Raw genomic sequence first — 25,878 nt, 5'->3', positions numbered from 1 at the left:
CATAAACATAAAAAACACACACATAATAATACACACACATCATCATAATCATTATCATATATAAATACATATACACATTATCATCATTACATATTACACATATCATCATCATTAATAAAAAAAAAAAAAAAAAAAAAATCATATAATACATACACACATACACATATACACATCATATATAATAAATATCATATCATCATTATATTAACACATAAACACACATAAAATTAACATACATATATATCATCATCATCATAAATATCACATATCACACTCATATCATCATACATACACATCATTATCATTATCATCATATATCATACATACATTACATCATATACAACATATCATCATCATCATCATCATCATCCAGACACACACACACACACACACACACACACACACACACACACACACACAGACACACACACACACAGACACACACAGACAGACACACACACACACACACACAGACACACACACACACACACACACAGACACACACAGACACACACAGACACACACACACACACCGTCATGTCCTGCTGAGGTCTGTCTACAGCGCTTTTAGGGACAATGGCCGTCAAATAAACTCGGTTAGAAAAGTGTCTGCTGAAGAACTAAAAGCAGCGTAGAGTATTTTAGCGTCTCCTACATTAGGCCAGTGAGCTGGGACCAGGGGACAACTTGCTTGTTCTGCGTGCCAATAACCAAATGTCCCCAATCTGTCTGCGTTTCGCTGCTGCGACCCATTCATCTTCCTGACGGCCTGCTCACCGTAGCACAAACTATACACTCCATTTCCTTTGGCTTCTGGCTTAGTACCATTCATTGTCTTTTGCACACAACTCAAACACCCCCGGGTGTATCCCTGGCTGTTAACTGCATAGATTGCCTTCCCAGAGGCAATGCCCCACCCAGTGCTCAAACAGAAAACTGCTGATTAATTAGCATAACCAACGTGGTACGTAAACAAAACAAAGTGGTGTAATGGCTCCAACAAGCAGGGTTCAAAATGTACTTATTGTCCACCCGCCAAAATGTCGAGCGAATGTTTTAATTTGACCGTTTGGTTTTTTTTGGGCCGGTGGGTGAAGCAAATGTTCCAGCCACTCCTATATCTGAGCAGCATTTGGCCCGGTAGACGGTGCTAACTGTGAACCCTGACAGGAAGTGTGTAAACACCCGTGTACCCGGCTGTCTCCCAGATTGGCCACGTACACCATGTCGTCCACCACCAGCACGCAGGTGGCCGTGGAGCCGTCCTTCCACGCCGGTTTCCTGTTCGGCAACACAGAGACACAGAGGAGACCAGACGCATGAGACGCAGGCCCTTAAGACACAGGACTGCGGGGCCAGGGATCTAACAGGAGCGACTGGTTTTCTCTGGGGACTTACTGGCTGGAAGCTTTCCTCAGAAAGTCTTCATCCGTCTGCCGGAACGTGTCCAGCAGACATTTCTTTATCAGCTTGTCCACGTTCTCTGTTGACAGTGTCGTCCCTGAAAGAGACAGTAGGTAGTACACAGTAAACAGTAGGTTTTTTTTTTTTTAAATCAGTCTGTCTTCAAAACACAGTATATCTGCACACGTTTTGAAATTGAAATGCATTCAATGTAAAGACCTGAACAAAGAAAAAGTAATGCTCTTTCACTACAGAACACCTGCACATGCAGTATTGATATATATCACCGTATTAAAATGTTTACAGGTCCCATGTCATGCTTATTATGCTTAATCTGGCGCTGTGTCCTGAGTGTGAACAACCCATAACTTTGGAAAACACGAGTCAGTCCTTATTTATATTTTCCTGTATGTATTTTAGTATTCCGGGCTTTGTTTTGAAGTGTCCCAATCTCTCTTTATTGTTGCTGCTACTGCTAGTTTTGGAGTTTTGTTGTTGAAAGGAATAAAAAGAAATAAATAAAAAAAAAAAAAATCCCAAACTGTCCCTTTAAAACTCACCGACGGGGAACTTCTTGGCCAGGTTGTGGTGTAGATGCTCCGCGGCGAATCGGGACGCTCGAGCGCCGCCGTGACCGTCGAACACGGCGAAGTACGAGACGCGAGACCTGCGGGGGACACAACGGACCAATCAGAGAGACGCGCCGGCTTCTGCCGATGACTTCCTGTTGTTGTTTTTCCAAAAGCCACAACCACTGTGAACTCACACACGCACTGACTTCACAGTCTAACCCCCCCAACCCCCCGACTTTCTTCTACCCACCTACTGTGCAATATTTAATATTTAATACTATTGATAATACTGTGCAATTCCACTACTGTGCAATATAATTACTCTCATTTGTCCAATACCTATTACTCATTGAATATGATCACCGCTATTGGGCAATATTCACATAATGTGCAATAACCCACACTGCATATCACACTGTATATAAAACCATATATATATATATATATATATATTTATTTTTTATATGTATATACTGTCTCAGAACTGTGCACCTTACCCCTTTTTTTGCACTACTTTTCTTTTTTTCAAGATTATTTTTTGAGCTTTTCCACCTTTATTTTGATAGGACAGCTAGGAGAGAGAGAGAGAGGAAGACAAGCAGGAAATTGTCACAGGTCGGATTCGAACCCTGGACCTTCTGCGTCAAGGCATAAACCTCCCTGTATATGTGCGCCTGCTCGACCCACTTAACCAACCCGGCCACTGCACTACTTATTTTATTCCATGTTGTTAATATTTATTTTTATGTACAGTACAGGCCAAAAGTTTGGACACACCTTCTCATTCAATGTGTTTCTTTATTTTCATGACTATTTACATTGTAGATTCTCACTGAAGGCATCAAAACTATGAATGAACACATATGGAATTATGTACTTAACAAAAAAGTGTGAAATAACTGAAAACATGTCTTATATTTTAGATTCTTCAAAGTAGCCACCCTTTGCTTTTTTTGATAACTCTGCAAACCCTTGGTGTTCTCTCAATGAGCTTCATGAGGTAGTCACCTGAAATGGTTTTACCTTCACAGGTGGGCTTTGTCAGGGTTAATTAGTGGAAGTTTTTACCTTATTAATAAAAAAGCAAAGGGTGGCTACTTTAGAAGAATCTAAAATATAAGACATGTTTTCAGTTATTTCATACTTTTTGTTAAGTACATAATTCCATATGTGTTCAGATATTATAGAAGCTTGAGTGATAACTCTACAATGTAAATAGTCATGAAAATAAAAAGAAAACATATGAATGAAGAAGTGTTAATAGCTACTGTAGATTACTTGTTGTATTACATGTTGGTACTAGAAAAGGAGTAGCTTTTAATCTCATTGTACGTGTGTGTAGTGACAATAAAAGGCATTCTAGTCTATTCTATCCTGTTGGACGGTGGCGGGTCGGAGGACTTACACTGGTCCCGGCAGAGCCGACAGACAGGCGCTCATGTCCGGCAGCAGAACGTGAGCGTCCTGCATCTCCTCGCGCTCGCCGCGCCTCGCCGCCACGTAGCCTTTCAGCACGGGGAGGCCTGGACGAAGACACGCAGCACATGTCAGTCATCAGCGCTACGGGGTCACACGTCCTAATCAGAGCTTCAATTGGAGGAGAAAAGGCAAACAAACATTGTGGTGGAAGAGCTGAAAACCTTCTTTACAAACTTTCTTGACCTCCCCCCCTCCTCGCTCCTCTCTGTGATCAGCGTGACACTCCGCATCTTCTCGCTTTCGTTTCAAGCTTTTCCCCGCTTCCTCTTCTTCTCTTCTTCTTCTTCTTCTTCTTTGGTGGCCTGTGGTCGAGCTGTGGGCTCTGCTGACACTGGACCTGAGGAAGAATCAAAACTCAGGTCACTCAGGGTGACGAGTTAGACGAGCGACAAAAAGCTGCATGGCGAAGAAACACAGTTTATACTGTGATGCTGCCTTCAGGCGACACTGGGTTTATCAGGAAACACAGTTTACTCTCCGACGCTGCCTTCAGGCGACACTGGGTTTATCAGGAAACACAGTTTACACTCCGACGCTGCCTTCAGGCGACACTGGGTTTATCAGGAAACACAGTTTACACTCCGACGCTGCCTTCAGGCGACACTGTGTTTATCAGGAAACACAGTTTACTCTCCGACGCTGCCTTCAGGCGACACTGGGTTTATCAGGAAACACAGTTTACACTCCGACGCTGCCTTCAGGCGACACTGTGTTTATCAGGAAACACAGTTTACTCTCCGACGCTGCCTTCAGGCGACACTGGGTTTATCAGGAAACACAGTTTACTCTCCGACGCTGCCTTCAGGCGACACTGGGTTTATCAGGAAACACAGTTTACTCTCCGACGCTGCCTTCAGGCGACACTGGGTTTATCAGGAAACACAGTTTACACTCCGACGCTGCCTTCAGGCGACACTGGGTTTATCAGGAAACACAGTTTACACTATACTACTATATTTTAAATCATATTTTCTTTTTATTTCTATATTTGATTTATTATTTGTATCACTACATCTCACCTTATGATGTATCGTATGTTGTGTTAACATGTTATGCTGCTTTATAACATCATATAGGCGACTGTATTACATTTCTATAACGTTGCTCTACTAATACTGACAAACAGTATCATTATTTAATCACTGTATATTATTCTGGTCTATGCTGTTTATATAATACTAGACTTTGCTGCTACTAGTCACACCACTGTCACTTCTAATTTAACTTAGAGAAGCAGTGGCACCAAAAACTGTCCTGTTAGTAGTGTCCCGAGGAGTGTCCCGGGACACTCAGACACTGTCATGTGACGTACAGGACAGTGTCTGACTGAGGCCTGTCGCAATATGCAATAAATCAATGAATCGAGATGACACATAAAAATTTGCTCGATAATTTTTAAATGGAAATTATCTTGGCCGGAAAAATGTCCATTTTATTTATTGTTTTTTATTGTGTTTGGTTTTTATTCCAGTGCGTTATCTGTTAACAGAGACCGAGAGTCCATTTTATTCATTGTTTTTGGTTGTTTTGTTCATTTATTGTGGACATTTAAAAATGTCTTCCAGTTCCAGTGTTAAATATTCTTTAGAAATAAAAGTGTATTGATCTTTGAAAAGGTGTATACCTGCATTATTACGCCCGTTATCATTATATTAGATGAAAAGGGTCTCAGAACGACAATATCTGGGACAATTTATCGTCCAGCAAAATTTGTTATCGTGACAGGTAGGGCTGGGCGATATGGAGGCAATCAAATATCACAATATTGTTGACCGAATACCTCGATATTGATACCGCAACGATATTGTAGTGTTGACTATTGGTGCTTTCACAAAATATTTACACAATGAGATTTTAGATCAATAATCATCAGTAATGTGGCTATAATGACTAAGTGGGTAAAGGTGAATAATAGAACAGCTACAGCAGTCTGGTGAGTTCAGGAAATGACATCACTTTACTGTAATGCAGCCTTTAAAACCAGGAAAAGACAACACTCATGCCATATTAGGATATCCAAAATCTAAGACGATATCTAGTCTCATATCACGATATCGATATAATACAGGACAGTTTTTGCTGCCACTGCTGAACTTATGCATTGAATTGCTCTCAAATGCCCTCTGAGATGTACAAGTACAACTGTTCTTCTGTACTGTTTACATACATCTACCGATACAGCAGGGAACTCACAGTTACTGGTCTAACTGGCGTTACTGGTAACGTTAACGATGCTCTTCAGACGCCATCCATCGTCAGCCAGTCGCCTTCATTTAACCGTGAATTGATCCGGTAACACTTAATACTGAAGGTATCTACATAAGAGTGCCATGACACTGAATTGAATACCCTTTACCTGCCTTTTAGTAAGAGATATTGTAAATGAGAAGAGAAAAAAAAAAGTGATTTAATGTGACGTGTCAATGTTTTGCTTTCTCCTTTTAATGAACTCTAACTCTAGCTAACTTATCATGACAAAAACCGAATGACGCTTACTGACAGAAGCGTTAGCTGTGTCATAAACGTTTGTAACTTGTTCATAATGTTAATGACACGTTCATGACAGTGTCATGTCACTCTTATGTAGATACCCTTCAAGTAAAGTGTCACCGTTGATGGTAACTCACCGGAGGTTTGTGTCGGTTCTGGCAGGTCGTCGAAAAGATCCATTCTGCTTATTATCGATTAGCTCAGGTGTCTGTTAGCCAACCAAGCTAACTAGCCTAGCCTAGCCTAGCCTAGCTAGCTGTCCGGCTCCGTGTCTGTTTGCAGGATAACAGACTCAGTTAAACTGTGTATAACGTTTCATTAAATGATGTTAACTTATCCCAACAGTCCGCCGTTTAACGCCTTCATTTGTTTCAGACGCAGAGACGGCGACCGTTAGCTCCAGGGGGAAATGCAGCTTTAGCTCGAACACCTAGCAACAAGTTAGCCACAACGTTAAAGACAACTTCCGGTCAGAACCTTCAAAATAAAAGTCCATACTAGAATATAGATAGATACTTTATTCATCCCGAGGGAAATTTTAGGCATACAGTAGCTTAGACAACCATAACACAACAAACACACATAGGCCTATATCTCACATACATAAAAATCACTCACAGAAATTTAAAGAGTTAAAAAAGGGATTACAAAGGTCTGGTATGGACTGAGCATGTGATACAATGACCATGATAAGGTGCAGTGGTAGAGTGTGTGCAATGGCAGTAGTGCAAAAGTGAACATATATCATAGAATGCACACATATTTTAAGAGGACTGTCTGCAGGGAATGTGTCTGACCAATCACGTTGAGTGTGGGCCGCCTGGGCCAAAAATGCCCGGGACGATTTTTTGTCCCAGTCCAGCCCTGGTGAAATCCCTAATGAAAAAGCTGTAAGTGCTTCGATTATGTTTATATCTCCATAATAATTGCTTATTATAGTAAAATATTTGGAGTTGGTGTTCATATATCAAAAGTTGCATTAACTAACTTAGATACCCAGTGTAACGTAATGATTAGAAGAGTGCGTTTCTCAATGTTTCTTGCTAGCTGTATGTGTATGAAGCATAGGTATGAAGCCAAATAATCTGCCAGCTAACAGCAGACATATAGCAGTTAGACTAGTTATTCAAAGCTAGCATAACAACCATAACGACTTAATTCAAGTCTGTGAGTTGATTAAAGTGAATGTAATTTGAGTATGAACGAGTGTACATGAGCGCTTGGTAAGCTATCTAGGAAGCTAATATTTTTCTTAATTTAGAATCCTGCATCATGGGGAGAGAAAGAGGAAAAATAAAGATCACCATAATGAGTAAACCTGGTGGATTTAGGTAACTTAGTTAACTTCCTTGCTCAAGGAAAGAATGACCTGTTATCCACTTTGTCATGTCAGGGATTTATATAAGGTGCTGTAACTTTGTTGCTCCAGAATTAGAGGGTTACCTGTTAGATTATAGCCAATCCACTTCTCCAGACACCACTACAATACTGGGACTAGCCCAAACCATGAAATACATCCCAAGACCATTATCCCACCTTCAAAATATGTCAATATAATTTTGCCTGCAGTATATAGTGTAGCAAGGTAGTCTTCAGTATTTTTTATAATTACATTTTAGGGGACCCCCCAAGAGTCCTAAGTCATTTCGAACCCTGGTGACATCACTTCCATCTGATGAGAAAAGAAGACAACAGAAGTGATAAATGAGTGGTTACTGAGACAAAAATTATAATCATGATTATTTTCGTCAATATTTAAATCAGGATTTTGTAAAACCTTGACTTTTGTAAAGATGTTGCATTTACTTAACTTAAAAACAGTGAAACAGTTAAATAAATAGTGAAAACGCCTTCAACGGTGAAATTTCCCTTTATGCTTTTGCCATTTTAACTTTTTTTCCATTCAGCACACAAGATAAAATAAGAAATTGCTTGACTTCATCTGCAGATTTCAATGAAGTACACATTGAAAATAAACTGCTGAGAGTCCTGAACGCATCATTACTGCAGAAACAGAGACGTTCACTGCTCACTTTAATGATGGATTCACTGCTTTTGGGTTAAGAGCTGTTGAAAATCATCTGAATGGTTTATCTACTTTAAATTGTTACATGATAAATATGTAAATATAGAGTCTGTTTTGAAAATATTTGGACAAAACAAATGACAGGACAGATTATATAAAATATTAAAGGACCAACATGTTGATACAAAAATGAACAGTAAAACATCAGCTGTGATTACTGGACTTTAGCAGAGCTTCTGCTATGTATAAAGACCACATGGTTACTAAATGTAATGCTGGTTCTATGAAATAAGAGCCAGTGATTTGCACGCTTCAGTCAGACTGATCTCAGAGCTGTGACAAAGATGAACTGATCAGTTGTTTAGAGTTGGAATAAGAAAACAAACACTTTAAGATGAAATTTGATGGTTGGACAGTTTGATGTCTCTGTACATGTTGGGATCAAGCCCCAGGAACAGCGCCATGTCTTAAAGCAAATATGGGCTTAGTGGCCAATGGTGGAACTGCACCCTTCTGGCCCAGAAAGACTTTGCATGGCGAAAGAAATGTCTATATTTCAGCAGAGATATTTTTTTTGGGTACATCAAATTACCAGCCCAAAACGTCATGTTTTAAAAAATGTTAACATTCACTAGTAGCCAAATCCAGAGTTATTAAACTAGGCATGATGAACGTGCATAATGAACGCGAGCAGACCCGTGGAACTGTCACCCTGCACTGCGCAGGCTCATACCACGGTTCTCCGGAGGTCCTGTAGCTGTAATAATGGATATAGCTAATGGCTGTAATTAACCATGTGTTTTATTAAAACATCCATGGTATTATCGTATGATACATCCGAGGGATGTATGGATGTATGTATGCTGTAAAGCCTGTAACGTGGATGTAACGTCATTAGCGTTTCCCAAACTGCTGGGGCTATCGGCTAGTAGCTAACATCAGCGGTAGCTAGCATGGATGTATTAAGAGGTAATGGTAACACCTACATAACGTTACTACAGACATAGTGATTACATCCCCTTGGTTCTCTCAAAACAGTATTAATCTTAAATTAAATTAAATTAAAATTAATTTTAAAATAAGGAAAATTATATGGGTTTAGGTTTAGCGTTCCATCCATGGTTGCGATATTGTCAGCTGTAATCCAGATTTATTTCCTGCAGACATGAACACAATTACAGTCGTCTTCAAATCAACTTAAATACATGAACAAGCTTCTGGCTCATCCAATTGGCTGACTGTTTTCTGTCTCTTTGTCCAATCTGGAAGCCTGTCACTATTCTCCTCCCACAAATTTACTGAGAAGGTTGTAGTTTACAGGAAATATTGGCTCTTTGCTTTGATACTGTGTAAATTTAATACAAGAGGAAAGGACCGTTAAAACCTGTTCAGAGGATAGTATCTCCTCACTCCAGGTGTGCTTTGACTGTACAGACTGGCAATGTTTTTATAATGCTTGTGGTGACATTAATGAGCTAATTGATACAGTGTCCTCCTACATAACATTTTGTGTGGATTTGGTTATTCCAACAAAAAGGTGGTTATTTATCCAAATAATAAACCTTGGGTGACTAATGTACTCAAAAGTGTTATCAATAAGAAAAAAATTACTTTTTATGCTGGTGATCCTCTAGAAAGAAAAGCTGTTTCTAGGGAAGTAAAAAATGAAATAAGGAAGGCCAAAATCCTATACAGGAAGACAATTGAAAAACAATACATTAGCGGTGACCTAAGAGTAGCCTGGCAAGGAATAAAGTCAATGGCATCCATCAGCCATTATACCTGTGAGACCAACTCATCAGCGTGAATGGTGTTGATGACACTGACTTGCCAAATGCCTTTAATTTGTTCTTTTCTCGGATTAAAAGGTCTGACTTAATAGCCAATGTAACCACTCAGACTCCACTCAGGGAGTCTTTTACACCTCAAAATGAGGTAGGGATTTCTTGAGAAAGGGTCATAACCTATTTCAGAGAGTAAAAATAGGGAAGGGCACTGGCTTGAAATGTGTGCAGATAGTGGACAGATACTTTCACTTTGGAAAACATCCACTATTATACCTTTCCCCAAATCAAAAAATCCTAAAGGACTAAATAAATACAGACCAGTGGCACTTTCTCCTCTGGTGATGAAATGCTTTGAAAAAATCCTAAAAAACAAAATAATCTCACTAATAGATGGCAAACTAGATCCACTTAAGTTTGCCTACCAAGCTGGTAAAGGGGTGGAGGATGCAAAGCTTTTTTATCCTGAATAGAGTATATAAACACCTTGAAAGACCAAACTCACACGCACAACTTTTATTTGCTGATTTTAGTTCAGCTTTTAACAAGATAAAGCCGCATATTTTAATTGAGTGATTAGCTTCCCACTTTATGTTACCTGATCAGATTTTACTGTTACTTTAAAAGTTTTTTTTTTTTTTAGATTATTTTTTAGGGCATTTTCAGCCTTTATTTTTGACAGGACAGCTAAAAAAAGGGGAGAAAGAGGGGAGAATGACATGCAGCAAAGGGCCGTAGGTCGGAGTCAAACCCGGGCCCGCTGCGTCAAGGAGTAAACCTCTATATATGGGCACCCACTTTACCAACTGAGCTAATCAGGTGCCCACTTTCAAACTTTTTAACTGATGGAATCCAGCAGGTTCTCATAAATTGACATATGTCTACTATCGCCAAATCAAACATCGGCTCTCCTCAGGGCTGTGTCCTCTCCCCCTTGCTTTTTATCATGTATACAGACAACTGCAAGTACTCTCAGGAAGGTAGTTACCTCGTCAAATTCTCTGACGACAACGCCCTGCCGTCTCTCCTTCATGGCCACCAATCTGATCATTGTGCTGCCCTACCTGCATTCATCAAATGGCCAATTGTCTAGACCTAAATGTGATGAAAACTAAATAACGAGGATGATTGACTTCAGAAAAGAAAGTGTCGAACCTGACATCTTTCTGTCCGTTATCATCACTGGTGGCATGTTGCTGCATAGCTGTCTGGCTCACTTCTTCACTGCTGGGTCTGCTGCTAATATTTAACTGAGAGGTGCTGCTGCTGGCTGTGCTGCTAAATTTTTCAGTTAGTTTGCGACATTTAGCGGCTTTGGTATCTAAATTCCGCAATTTTTTTTCTCTCGCCTTCTCAGCCCCACCCTTTCTTTCCGTTTTTTACCTGCAGCCGCGTTATGCATATTGTTTGTTTGTTTCTATGCTTCTATCTAATGTCGTTGCTGTTGGTTTCTTCCTCCTCTTCCACTTCTTCTTCTCCTTAATTGGCGGCCACGGCCAGTGCAGCTGGCATCCAACTTAAAGGTGCATTGCTGCCACCTACAGTACTGGAGTGTGAAACAGATTAGTGGGGGAAAAAAACAGGTGATGACTGCGTGTGTGGCGGGTGGTGGGCCTGTCTACCATTGTAAAGGTCTGCTCCAAGATCACTGGAGTCCAGCAGAAAGACCTCAGCTCTCTGTGGAAGGTGCAAGTGGTCCAGAAAGCTGATGAAATATTAACCCAACCTGACCATGCACTTCTTAGTGAATTTTTTGTTATGCCATCAGGTCGGCGCTATAAGTTTCCTTCACGGAAAATTAATCGGTATGTGAATTCTTTCATTCCTTCAACCTTTAGGCTACTCAACACAAACCGGTGATCTATGCTCTTGTTGTCCCTGGCATATTTATATTGATGTTAATGCTGATTGTTGTTGTCACTCTTGTACTTATTTATGACATGGATGGGATAGACTGTAAAAATGAATTGCCCCTTGGGGATTAATAGTTTTCTGTAATCTGTATCTGTATACTGATGAATGGACTGAATTCAACCCTCTACTGACCTCAGTTTACAGTGTGGACTCTCCTTCAAATCACACAGCAGCTTCACATCTGAATCCTTCAGGTTGTTGTATCTCATGTCCAGTTTCCTCAGGTGGGAGGGGTTGGACTTCAGAGCTTTGGTCAGATAAGCACAGCTGATCTCTGTCAAACTGCAGCCATACAATCTGAAAAAAGAATAAATGAAGTAGATACAAATCCATTTATAAACCAATCAGATGTGTTGGAGTTTTAAATGTGTAGCCCAACATTACTCTGCCCTAATCAATGAGCTTTTCCCTAAAATGAGTAGAGAGACTTTGTCATTATGTTATTGTGGATCTTCATAATGTGGGCCTTCTACAGACATCATCCAAATGTAACCACAACATTTATTTACTTATTCATGTCAACACAGATTAATAAAATGCTGCTGATCTCAGTGATGTCTGTGATTAGAGGATCAATATCAATGATCAGACATTATCTGTGAAAACATATTGAAATTAACAGAAACCAAAGAAATATGTCTACTTCAGCAAGTAGGGCTGAACGTTATTTTGTTTTAGCATTGTCACTGCGATTTCTTAAAATCTGTATTTTTTAAGGAGCCACGCTCGTAATTTCGTTCATGCTTTACATTTGTGTTCTGCTGAATGACAATGTGTGCATGTGCAATACACACATCACAGGACGTCCAATGTTAATGCTACAATTTTTTCCTGCTTCATACAAAAGAAAAGAACTTGCAAGGTTCTCATTTTCCTTGACTGTTACCAGCCAACCCTTCCCCTTTAAAATAGGCGGCCATATGTAGTAAAGCTACAGTAGTCAGTCAGTTCACTGCAAAGACAAAATAAAGCACCTAGTTAATGCAATGTTACCATGATGTAAATGGACTGTTTTTATATAGCGCTTTTCTAGTCTTATCGACTACTCAAAGCACTTTAACATACTACAGGAACCATTCACACACATTCATATGCTGTAGCCAAGGCTTCTGTACAAGGTGCCACCTGCTTATCAGATAAACACTCACACACATTTACGGCAACTCTGCGTTCAGTGTCTTGCCCAAGGACACTTCAACATGGGACTGCAGGGCCAAGGATCGAACCACCAAACCACCGATTGGCAGGTGCCCGCTCTAACACTAAGCCACAGCCACCCCGTCTCCTGACCATTCTTCACCGCAGAGTTGCCAGACTAAAAACTAGTTACCCGCTGTGAGCAAGGCTAATGCTCATTGAGCTAGCCTTAAGAAACATGGGTCTGTCCCAAATACAATTCTGAGCCGCAAAGCTGGAAATTTAACAAAAGAGAAGTCTGTGTCTGATATAATGTAATTTAAACTGATTTAAGTGTTCTTACAGGAAGAGGTCTGGCAGATCCAAAGCCACACCAGAATCAGAACACAAGTTTCTGAGAGTCAACAGCTTGCGTGATAGGCAGCTCACAGGACAACAGCTTCAAGCACAGCTTAATAGTGGTCGTAATAAGCAAGTCTAAGTTTCAACTGTTAAGAGAAGACTTCGATCTGCAGGTTTGATAGGTCGAGTTGCAGCAAGAAAACCATTGCTAAGATGTCCGAATAAGAAAAAGAGGCTTGCCTGGGCCAAGAAACATCATCAATTGACTACTGAAGACTGGAAGAAGATGCTATGGACTGATGAATCAAAATTTGAAATCTTAAGAAACATGGGTCTGTCCCAACTACAATTTTGAGCCGCAAAGCTGGAAATTTAACACAAGAGAAGTCTGTGTCTGATATAATGTAATTTAAACTGATTTAAGTGTTCTGTTAAGCTAGTCCTTGACATTGCAGGCTCTGCATGCACAGCAAACCACCAGTTATGAGCAAGAAACGAGGGAGCAACATCAGGGAGCATTTACCAACAATAATAAACATTCATTTACTTTAGCATCACAATAAGAGTGAGTATTTTCTACAGTTTCTTTAACAAACACGTTTTCTATGACTGCAGACTCAGGGTTAGTACAAGAAGAACATTTACAACTTTATGTTATAGTTATGTTTGTACACAAATTAGGTTCAAATTTTAATTAAACATATGAGAAACAGTAACAGAGAGTAAGTGAACTTACTCCAGAATCTCCAGTCTACAGTGTGGACTCTCCAGAAAACCACACAGCAGCTTCAATCCTGAATCCTTCAGCTTGTTGTCACCCAGGTCCAGCTCCCTCAGATGTGAGGGGTTGACCTTCAGAGCTGAGGCCAGAGAAGCACAGCTGACCTCTGACAAATTGCAGTGGCTCAATCTGAATAAAGAATAAATAATGTAACTTCAGAAGACAATGTTCCTGCATGAAATCATCCGTTTAATAATCTGTTCAGAGCTGAAGAAAGTTTAGAATGTAGAAGTTTAGAAAACAGAAAATCCCAAAACCTGAACCCAACATGATGCAGGTTAAAAACTGTAAAATACAAACAATGAATAAGCGCTCTGGTTAACATTAATGACAACATGCTGCTACTTCAATAAATACGTAGTGACTTCTCCTCTTAACCCCGCCAGCTCCACCAGTGGCTCCATCTATACAAACTCATTTTGTGCACCCAAACAAATAAAACCCCAGAGACTGATTTAAGATTCGACTCAAGATAACAACATTTTCAAAGATAAAAAATACATCAGGATGATTTTGGGTAAATGTGAACAAATGCAATTACAACATTTCAATCAGAAATATTGGAGTCACAAAATCAAAGTATCATCAGTTTACATTTTTGAGTCAGTATAAGAATCATATACACTACTGGTCAAAAGTTTTAGAACACCCGAATTTTTCTAGTTTTTTTATAGAAATTTTAGCAGTTCAAGTCCAATGAATAGCTTGAAATGGTACAAAGGTTAAGTGGTGAACTGCCTATGGTTAAAAAAAAAAAGTAAGGTTACCCAAAACTGAAAAATGATGTACATTTCAGAATTTTACAAAAAACAAGGTGAAGCTGTTCTGCAGCAATGGATGTTGATCAAGCTTTGAAAGTCAGTTCTACCAATTCCCACCGGTGTTCCAACTTGTCTGGATTACTTACAAACCCCTGTGTTTGTATATAAGTATTGTTGGAACACACTGTGGTACCATACCCTCGTGAGCATTATATGAACAGCATTGTACTGCAGAAAGTAGTGTGTTGCCATAAAAATGGCGGGAAAAAGGCAATTAACAATGGAAGAGAGAGACAGACCATCATAACACTTAAGAATGTTGGTCTTTCCTACAGAGAAATTGCGAAGAAAGTCAAGGTGTCAGTGAGTACAATATTCTTCACCATCAAAAGGCACTTAGAAACTGGGGAAACTCTGACAGGAAGAGGTCTACAGAATCAGAAGACAAGTTTCTGAGAGTCAACAGCTTGCGTGATAGGCAGCTCACAGGACAACAGCTTCAAGCACAGTTTAATAGTGGTCGTAATAAGCAAGTCTCAGTTTCAACTGTAAAGAGAAGACTTCGATCTGCAGGTTTGATAGGTCGAGTTGCAGCAAGAAAACCATTGCTAAGACGTCAGAATAAGAAAAAGTGGCTTGCCTGGGCCAAGAAACATCATCAATGGACTACTGAAGACTGGAAGAAGATGCTATGGACTGATGAATCAAAATTTGAAATCTTCGGTTCATCATGCAGGATTTTTGTATGCTGTTGAGTAGGCGAAAGGATGGTTCCTCAGTGTGTGACATCAACTGTCAAATATGGAGGAGGAAGCATGATGGTCTGGGGCTGTTTAGCTGGATCCAGGGTCGGTGATTTGTACAGAGTGAAATGCAACCTGAACCAAAACGGCTACCACAGCATTTTGCAGCACCATCCAGTACCCTCTGGTATGCGCCTAGTTGGTCAGGGGTTCATCCTACAGCAAGATAATGACCAAAAACATAAGTCCAAGCTATGCCAGAACTACCTTAGCAAAAAAGAACAAGATGGTAAGCTTAAAAACGTGGAGTGGCCAGCACAGTTACCAGACTTAAACCCCATTGAGCTGGTTTGTGATGAACTGGACAGAAAAGTGAAAGCAAAGCAACCTACACATTTATGGGAAGTTCTGCAACAGAGTTGGGAAGAACTTTCTGAAGAATATTTGATTTCCATTGTAGAAAGAATGCCACGAGTGTGTTCAGCTGTTATATCTGCCAAAGGGGGCTACTTTGATGAGTCAAAGATTTTGAATACATTTTGGTTTATAAATTGATTCCATGATTTCTTTTTTAACTTAAATTGTTCATTTGTTCTATTCCTTCATTTCAGAGTACAAATCAATACAATACAAATCTGGAAAAATTGGGGTGTTCTTTTGGGGTGAAACTTTTGACCAGTAGTGTAGCTTCATAATAATGTCAGAAGAAGAAAAGAAAATACTGAATAAATGTATTATTGTCTGATAGTTGAAGTAAATTATTTAACTATTATGTATCATTTATATAAAAACATGATGTGAAATAAAAGATGAATATTGAAGTTTTTAAGAGATTCAGAGTGAATTATCCAGTGGAGGATTTTTCTTGCTATATTAAGGTTTTAAATGTGTAGCTCAATATTGCTCTGCCACAGTCAATGGACTAAACAGACTTTAACATTAAGATACTCTGTGTGCATAAGTATAATATCAGCCTGATGTCTGCAGTTTAGTGTCACCACAAGTTTTACATGATATTAATCTCAGCACAGAATAAAAAAATGGTGTCTAACCTCACAGTATTCAGTCTACAGTGTGGACTCTCCAGAAAATCACACAGCAGCTTCACTCCTGAATCCTGCAGCTTGTTGTCACTCAGCTCCAGCCCTCTCAGATGAAAGGGGTTGGACTTTAGAGCTGAGACCAGAGAAGCACAGCTGATCTCTGACAAATTGCAGTCACTCAATCTGAATTAAGAATAAAAGATGCAAGTTTAGAAGAAAATGTTCCTGCTTGAAATCATTAAATGTTTAATTTTTTTCTTAACTAGGTGAGCTACCAAGGCTCAGTCCTTACCACATCAGCCCGGGTTTGATTCCAATGTTACCCCCACTGTCTTTCCCCCCTTTCTGTCTACAGCTTTCATATTATTACATAATTATATTAAAAAAGCCCAAAAATATTCGTTAAAAATATCCTTAAAGCAGAAGGCTTTAGAAACACTTTAGGCACAGAAGGCTTTAGAAACACTTTAGGCACATTCAGCTTCGACAAAGTGTAGCAACACGTTTATTAAACTGCATTGAACAACCTGTTGCTTGCTCAATTGCTCTGCTTTGTTATTGCCACAAGTTTGCATACACAGCGCTATTGATTGGGTATCACCTGTGACACAGCCACTAAACGAAAGACACACCCACATAATGAGAGAAAACATACCTCAAAGACCATCGCACATCATTTGACACGGTTCAGAGGAAATTTGTCTTTCAACCCGGAAACCCTAGCGAAACGGTGCACACTGAACCCAACAGGATGACTTCATTTTTTGACAGGAAGCACCATACACATGCTGAAGCGCATTTCTTTCTTTCTTTCTTTCTTTCTTTCTTTCTCTTTCTTTGTGCATTTAAAACAAGAATATGAAATATAAGCACATGTGGGATAAAAAACCCTGAGGGCTTGTAAAAAGAACCAACCTTATATTGAAATGAAATACAGCTTTACATGGTTTCTGCAAATTTACAAGAGTCTAACCTGTAGTTGGTGACAGATCAGACACGACTAAAGACACTACAAACACCTGGATTTGAAAACATGCTTTACTCATTATGGTCCGGTATGCAAGTTTTTAAAGTGTCTGTGAGAGAGAAGTAGTCCCTCCCATTTCAGTGGATTACCAAGGGACCTTATTGTGGGAAAAATATGAACGGTAGTGAACAGGGAGAGACAAATAATTATTTCATCCGCTTTGAATTGAGCCATGAATTACACATCTGATGTTTGCCAATGTAAAGATAATTTTGCAAGTCAAGAAAGTCTTAGTTTATGGTAAAACTGTTGAAGTATAAGACTGTTAACATACATAATTAGAAAGATTACAGACTTCAAAGTTGCATAACTGACGTCTCACCGATGTTACGATGTCTGTGTAGTTCGTTCTGGGATGTACGTTAATCACACAATAATTGCTCATTGTTCCACTTGAAAGAAATGCCTTTTAAATTGACGAACATCGTATGTGTAATTCATGGCTTAATTTAAGAGGTATACATATAATATAATATAATAATTAGTTGTCTCTCCTTGGTCACAACTGTACATTTTATTTTACAAAATAAAGTCCCATGGGGTCAACCAAAAAGGGAATGGACTTTGCCTCTCCATAAATCTATAGGTCCTGTAATAATTGAAGGATCAAAAGACATTCTTTCAGAAAAGACATTGGACTCGATGAAGTTCTTTTAATTATTTATCTATAGATGTGTCCCTCTCATATATCTTGATTTGAGTCCAGACTGACTGATACGTTGTGCTCAGACAAACCCAGAAAACAAGTGAATTGCAGTGAATTTAAAAGTTCTGTTACAGAGCTCAAACATTGCCCGTTGCTACCATTGAAGTCGGTAATCATTTCTGTACACTGTACAATGCTATTTTGCGCTGAATAAAATGGTTTAGGGTCATGATTCCTCTTTGGGCTGGTTAGTTTGGTTCCTGGTTTAACACTCATTATATTGGGGCAGAGGTGGGCTAAAGGTTAAAGAAGCAAGCTTGTGACCGGGCGGTCGTCGTTTCAATCCCATGACCAACAAGATAAAATCTGGGTGGGGAAAGTGAAAGAGCAGCGCTTGTCCCTCACTCATTACCACCACTGAGGTGCCCTTGAGCAAGGCACTTAATCCCAACCGCTCCAGTGGAGCTGCTCAGTGGCCAGCAGATCAGACTGTGGTTGTACTGCTTCCAAGTATGACTGTGGAAATGTGTGAATGTGATCAGGGTGTTCCTGCAAAAGAGAGGCTTCCTCTCAGTGAACCTTACCTGAATAAATAAAAAGTTAAAAAATAAATTAAAAAAGAGTAATTTTTTAAACGTCAACTATTTGGGCTAAATCACTTTCAGAACCAGAGCCGTTCAAAAAGTGGGTGGTCACTGTTGAGCTCTGTAGATTGAAATGTGGTATATACACAGTAGGTTTGCACAATACATGAACTGACCTCAGATTCTCCAGTCTACAGTTTGGACTCTTCAGTCCAGCACACAGCTGCTTTACTCCTGAATCCTGCAGGTTGTTGAGACTCAGGTCCAGCTCGCTCAGATGGGAGGGGCTGGACTTCAGAGCAGAGACCACGGCTTCATAGTGAGTCTCAGAGAGGTAACAGCCAGAAAGTCTATGATGACAGATAATATATCATAAAAAATATAATATCGGACATTTTTTATCATAAAATAGACAATACATTTTGATCAAAAAGCACATAAACATGAGCGGCTCAGCTGGTCAGTAATTGATCAATGGCCTTTTATCCTTCTTTTAAAAAACACCCAGTTACTTGTCAATAAGATGATGAAATAAGACTGCGGATTACGTCGCACAACATAAACAGCTGTGTAATGATAATCACAGAGTTGTTACCGGGCGGACAGGACAGCAGCTGCGGTTATAAGCAAAGGCGGATAACAGAGGATAATTGTGTTCACTAACTTGATAGCAAAAAAATCTCACTCCATCATAAAAAGATTTCCACACTGGCCCCCTTGGCCAGTAGATCAGGGTTTTATTGGCCCTTAAAAAAAACTCCAAATTGTTAATTTATTAATCAAATATACTATACATTGGAATGATTCATACAAACAAAAATACTATTCTGCATGTACAAGCTGGATTTGCACTCTAATAATTCATAGTTATTATAAGTAATGCTTGTTTTAATTTACGTTAATATGCCAGAGTGAGGCCTTCACTCACTTTTTGTGAACTCCCAAAATGGATGGTTGTTATTGTGAATCAATATTGTGTATTTTGGTTAAAGCAATCATTGATAGCAATCATTGATAACTTTTGTGATATTGTTTTGGTAGGCGATATATTAATTATTGTTCCTAAATTATGCAACATAGTTAATTTGCCACATGTTATGTTTATTGTTATAAAGAGAAGACATGCTGATCAGGCAAATAGACATTTCAAGTAAAATTATTTTTATTTCAACAACAGCCATCTGGTAACAAACAATATCACTGGCCCGAATGGGCCTGCGATTGGCAAATCAACTTTTCCGACATACTGTTTTACTGGACCCGGGCCACTTATGTTGATCCCTGCCCTGCAACAAATACATTGTAGTGTACCATTTAGAATTGTTTTCAATAATCGGGTTTAATACTAATTAGAACAACTTTTATAGAGTGTTGTATGTTTTATAGTGTATGCGTGTAAAGTATCTATATCTACTCTAATACTGATGGCTTCAGCTTTATATTGATTTAAAATTTTTTTGGCAGTTTGCTGATTATCTGTATCTGCATTTTATTTGCCTGATAATCAATAAAGTTAATCAATTAAAAAGTGCCCTAGCTTGGCTCGGCTATAGCTCTGTTTGCCCCTCTGCTTTGGTTTCACTCACCACTGAGTCTGACTTAATGTTCCGCCAACAACACTACCTATTCAATTCAATTTTATTTACTAGTGCAGTGCCCATTGAAAACGTACATTAATTTAAAATTAAACATTGCAATTGGTGCTAAGTGAAGCATTAGTCATAATGTGATTGGTTATGTCACTGTCAGTCCAGCTCCATATCCTATCCACCAATCACAGCGTCTCTTGGATGTGCGTGCATGTGCTTTAGGTAATCAGAGTGAGAATTAAATGGACAGATTTTTTTATTAAAAAAGCAAACCTAATGATGCAAGTGCATCAACAACATCCACCACCACTGCAGAGAGTTCTTAATTTCCCACGAAGCTGATCGCGGTTGATACCCCAGAATGGGTTACTGCACGCTAGATACAGCGCACCGCAAGCTGCCGGTCATGGTGCTCCGTCATGTCAGCGGTAGTTGGTGGTCAGTTAAACTTCTCATCTTCAATCCTATCTGTATATGTGAGAAGTGGCGCTGTCCTGAGTTGAATCTTTACAGCTTTATTATCAAGTTAATAGTGTGTTTGTATCGGACGCTGTCCGTTTCCTAAGATTCTGAAATGCAAAATTTTTTTGACTACGTTTTTTTTTAAAGGGCATGCGCCCGTGAGCACCTGCGGAGAAAAACAAACGGAGGAAGACATTGTGCTTCTATATTTACCTGACAGAGAACATTGCAGAATCAGAATGAAATCACAAAATATCACAATTAAAATGTGGAGTAATCAGACATTAGTGTCATGGACTCATGGCAGTGTGCTACCCACCCTGCCCGTTATGAGAGCTAAACAGTAGTGATGGTCAAATGAAGCTTCGCAAGCCACTGTCTTTATTTTCTGAGCTCACTAGATGTTGCTCTCTGTCAAAGAAAAAGGTTAAAGGAATGGCAATGCAGTGTATTTTCAACCCTTTGTTGAACAGAGAGCGCCATCTAGTGAGCTCAGAAAATAAAGACAGTGGTTTGCAAAGCTTCATTTGACCATCACTACAAAAGAGCACATATCTGCAATCATCAACCACCAGAACCGGACTGTGTGTGTGTGTGTGTGTGTGTGCGCGCGCGTGCGTGCGCACAGAGAGAGAGAGCAGAGAGAGAGAGAGAGAGAGAGAGAGAGAGAGAGAGAGAGAGAGAGAGACGGGTTGTCTTGTGTTGGATCGTTAACAAATTTAACATTTCAGCAGACGTGTTCATTTCCATACAGGTTTAGTGGCTTGACTAAACGGTGAAGTAGGGGATTTGATTTGCAGGGGTATTTTGGCAACTTAATTAACCTGACCCAGGGTGAGTCAAATCTGATGTAGGCTATCTGCTCGGTTCAGCTCTGAGATTTGCTCGCATTGCACCGCTATGTGAAGGAATAATCTCTGAGATTAGGCTACGTTATGTTCTGCCAGCTCACAGCAATTTAATACAATAGCAGGAAAAGAGTCAGAGGGCTGATGTGCAGGTTACCTTCCCCCGCAAACAGGCACAAACATACAGATAGGTCTTGCTTTATAAGATAGATAGCCTGCCTATAAGCGACATCACGCTCTGTCTGCACTTGTTGTCTGTGGGTATGCTTTGCATGTGTGGGATTCTGAAACGTACTTAAATTCGAGAATTGTCATTTGTTTAGTCAAAGTCAAAGACAGTCCAAAGAAGTGCTACTTTGCACATTTTTGTGGGTCTGAGGTGTATGTGACATTTTAGCTGCCAAAGCTCCGCTGCTCTCTCTCTCTGTCTCCACTCCTGCTCACTGCTCACTCAGTGTGAGAGGGGGAGGGGCCAGCGGCTAGAGCGGCAAAAGCTAATGTGGGCTTCTTTTACTGATATATTTAATGATATCTTTTGGATTTCTATCCAAACAATGTCAAACTTGGCATTGCACTTACTTTTGCCCATAGCAAAACACCTGGCAAGTTTGAAATCCATCGGACAAACGGTTCGAGAGATATCCGCTTAACACCCAGACAGACAGACAGACAGACAGACAGACAGACGTTCCTGCAATTATAGATAGATAGATAGATAGTATCAAATCAAAACAAGAGCTATCTCGAGACACTTTACAGATAGAGTAGGTCTAGACCACACTGTAATTTACAAAGACCCAACAACTCCAATATTTCCCCTAAGAGCAAGCATTTAGTGCAACAGTGGCGAGGAAAAACTCCCTTTTAGGCAGAAACCTTGAGTGGTGAGTAAAACTTCCTTTTAGAGGGAGAAACTTCAGATAGACCCAAACTTTTGGTAGACGGTGTCTGCCGGTGCCGGTTGTGGTTACGATGAACAGCGTTAATTATAGTTAGGGATGGGGATCGTTCATTTTTATTGATAGTGATACCATTTTCAAGACTGCTTAACGATCAAAGTCTTTAGCGATACTTTTCTATTTGGTGGAAAGTCGAGATGACAAATTCTTAATCTTAACAGAACTAGGGGTGCAACAGATCATAAAACTCATGGTTCGGATCACGGTTTTGATTCACGGATCAGTTAAATTTTCAGATCAGCACAAAAAAGGAGAGAATTTAAATGAGTTATTAAAAATGTAAAAACAATAACTTTTAACAATAATAATTTCTTTCACCAGTAAATTGCTGTTAAGTGACAAACACAGATGAGAAAAGGGTATTTTACAATAACTTTGAATGCACCAAGAGGTTTACCACTTTTAAGTAAACCCATCTTTAGTCCCGTCTGTAGTTTGTGTATTTTAGCTCATAGCTTTAGCGGCAGACGGTTGTATGTCCCAGTGTTGTAATCTTCTACTTTTACACCGTTTAGCTGTCAGCATTTTAACCCTGTTTAATCCAGCTACTAGCTAATGGTAGGCTAACGTTACCTGCTGCCAAGTGTAACGTTAATGTTAACTAGTGTGATGTGCAGCAATGCTTCTGTTGCGTCTAACGTTGGTTTCAGAGCATCAGAGAGCAGCGCAGACATTTAAGTGGCACCGTGACAGACCACGCTCCACCAAACAGAGTCTGTGACTGTTGATTTCTTCTGTCTCTGTCACTGTTTCTGTTTTAACAGCTGATCACAGTGCAGTGCTCTCGGTAGCCAGTCTGACTATGTTTTGATTGATTTGCGGTAGGGAGGCTAGTCATACATATGGTCTTTACGCGCACACTAGTATGCTCGAAAATATTTTTTTCCGGTTCCCGCACATTTTTATTTTTAGACATAACGTTATATGATTATATGATATAAGTCTCGATAGCAGTATCAATAAGCCTGGACCTTTTCTGGTTTTGAGAAATTTGGAACTGGGTCCTAATAGAACTGGGTCTCGGGACCCATCCCTAATTATATATCAAAAAGAAAGGTCTTCAGCCTTGATTTAAAAGAACTGAGAGTTGCTGCGGACCTGCAGTTTTCTGGAAGTTTGTTCTAGATATGTGGAGCACAAAACTGAATGCTGCTTCTACCTATTTAGTTCTGACTCTGGGGACAGCAAACAGACCTGTCCCAGATGAGAGGTCTGGGTGGTTCATAGTGGAGCAGCAGATTAGAAACGTATTTTGGCCCTAAACCGTTTAGTGATTTATAAACCAGCAAAATTATTTTGTAATCAATTCTTTGAGGAACTGGAAGCCAGTGTAACGATTTCAGAACTGGAGTGATGTGATCCACTTTCTTGGTCTTAGTGAGGACTTGAGCAGCAGCATTCTGAATCAGCTGCAGCTGTCTGATATTTTTAGGGAGACCTGTAAGGACACCATTACAGTAGTCAAGTCTACTGAAGATAAAAGCATGGACAAGTTTTTCCAAATCCTGCGGACATAAGTCCTTTAACCCTTGATATATTCTTAAGATGATAATAGGCTGACTTTGTTATTGTCTTACTGTAATGTGGCTGTTGAAATTCAGGTCTGAGTCCATGACTACACCAAGATTTCTAGCTTTGTCTGTTGTTTTTAACATTGTCGTATGAAGCTGAGTGCTTACTTTTAATCGTTCCTCTTTTGCTCCAAATACATTCACCTCAGTTTTTTCTTCATTTAATTTAAGAAAGTTCTCGCACATCCAGTCGTTAATTTGTTCAATGCACTTAGTCAGTTTTTGTATTGGACTATAGTTCCCTGGCGATAAGGTTATGTAAATTTGTGTCGTCTGCATAACTATGGTAACTTATTTTGTTGTTTTCCCTAATCTGAGCCAGTGGAAGCATGTAGATGTTAAATAGAAGAGGACCCAGAAAGGAGCCTTGGGGAACTCCGCACATCATATTTGAATGCTCAGATGCATAATTCCGTATAGATACAAAGTAATCCCTATTCTTTAAGTAGGATTCAAACCAGTTTAGTACTGAGCTAGAAAGGCCAACCCAGTTTTCCAATCGGTCTAGTAATATGTCAAACGACCGTGTCAAATGCAGCACTGAGATCAAGTAATACTAAGACTAAGATTTTGCCACTATCTGTGTTTAAGTGGATGCCATTAAAGACTTTAACAAGAGCCTTCTCAGTGCTGCTATGTGGTCAAAAACCTGACTGGAAGGCATCAAAACTGTTGTTTAGTGATAAGAAAAGGTTGAGTGTTTTTCAATGATTTTACTTAAAAATGGAAGGTTTAATATCGGCCTATATTTGCTCATTAGTGACGTGTCTATATTGTTCTTTTTTAAGAGTGGCTTGATGACTGCAGTTTTCAGGGCCTGTGGGAAGATACAGTACCTGAGAGAAGAGACATATTTACAATCTGTAGAAGATCTGAAGCCAAACAATTCAAAACATTTTTGAAAATGCAGGTTGGTAGAATATCAAGGCAACAGGAGGAGGTTTTCAGATGTTGTATAATGTCCTCCAGGTTTTTATGGTTGATCGTATGAAATTGTGTCATATTGGAATTTGTTTTGCCTGGACACTGTGACAACACATATCCTGTACTTGATATGGAGGTACTGACTGCTTGTCTAAGTTTCTGAATTTTGTCTTTGAAGAAGGAGGCAAATTCATTACAGGCCTTAGCGGATAAAAGTTCAGATGTTACTGGTAGTGGAGGGTTTGTTAATCTATCGACAGTAGCAAACAAGCACGAGAATTATTATTATTTCTAGCAGGGCATAGCAGGGCGGAGAGCAGGACCACAGCAGCAGCTGCAACCATGATTTAGGTGCCACCTTAATCCAAGAAAAACTGCAGGGCAGAAGGACTCTGGGGAGCTTATTCCCCAGAGTCCTTCTGTCCTTCTGCTTAAGTTAGTAACAAGCATTTCTGGGACATGAATGCACACAGATGGAGAGAGAAGAGACATCAGTGTGTCAAAGGAAGTCACCCGGCAGTCTAAAACTATAACCGCATAACTAAGAGCTAGTTCAAGGCAAACCTGAGCCAGTTCTATAAGGGTTGGTAAATAAATCTGACAACTATGTAGAGAAGCAGAGTAGAGAAGGGGTGCCATGTCTGCAGCAATTCACCCTCCCCCACCGGTCTAGCAAACGCTGCATCTCCTCTATCTGACTCTCTTTGCCTGGGTATTATGTTGAAAGTTTCTTATTTATGAAATCATTGCTTCAAGCATTTAAACACAGTTTTGTGTTGGAGTTTGTAACAT

General features: G+C 39.7%; 2 protein-coding genes across 6 annotated transcripts in view; both read right to left on the bottom strand.

The window, feature by feature from the left end:
- Positions 1 to 462: 462 nt before the first annotated feature.
- LOC120571294 (integrin-linked kinase-associated serine/threonine phosphatase) lies at positions 463 to 6,409 on the bottom strand. Its single transcript, XM_039820177.1, is given in 7 exon segments — positions 463 to 1,281; positions 1,399 to 1,501; positions 1,965 to 2,071; positions 3,382 to 3,499; positions 3,617 to 3,737; positions 3,740 to 3,792; positions 6,083 to 6,409. Coding segments are annotated over 7 exon segments (711 nt in total). The 5' UTR covers positions 6,126 to 6,409; the 3' UTR covers positions 463 to 1,115.
- Positions 6,410 to 6,480: 71 nt separating this feature from the next.
- Positions 6,481 to 25,878, bottom strand: part of LOC120570793 (NACHT, LRR and PYD domains-containing protein 12-like) — a 45,681-nt gene continuing 26,283 nt past the window's right edge. For 4 of the 5 annotated variants that reach the window (XM_039819364.1, XM_039819368.1, XM_039819346.1 and 1 more), the window contains 5 exons: positions 18,910 to 19,083; positions 16,486 to 16,659; positions 13,885 to 14,058; positions 11,802 to 11,966; positions 6,482 to 7,617 (listed from right to left, as the gene is read on the bottom strand). In XM_039819364.1, coding sequence (XP_039675298.1) covers positions 7,608 to 7,617; positions 11,802 to 11,966; positions 13,885 to 14,058; positions 16,486 to 16,659; positions 18,910 to 19,083 — 697 coding nt within the window. In that variant the 3' untranslated portion in view covers positions 6,482 to 7,607. Of the gene's footprint in view, positions 7,618 to 11,801; positions 11,967 to 13,884; positions 14,059 to 16,485; positions 16,660 to 18,909; positions 19,084 to 25,878 lie in introns of all 5 variants that reach the window. The other variant, XM_039819372.1, reaches the window with a different exon arrangement.

This window comes from Perca fluviatilis, chromosome 2 (assembly GCF_010015445.1).
Source record: "Perca fluviatilis chromosome 2, GENO_Pfluv_1.0, whole genome shotgun sequence".
NCBI lineage: Eukaryota > Metazoa > Chordata > Actinopteri > Perciformes > Percidae > Perca > Perca fluviatilis.
Note: the sequence above shows the minus strand (reverse complement) of the source record. Positions and strands in the feature narration are given on the sequence as shown.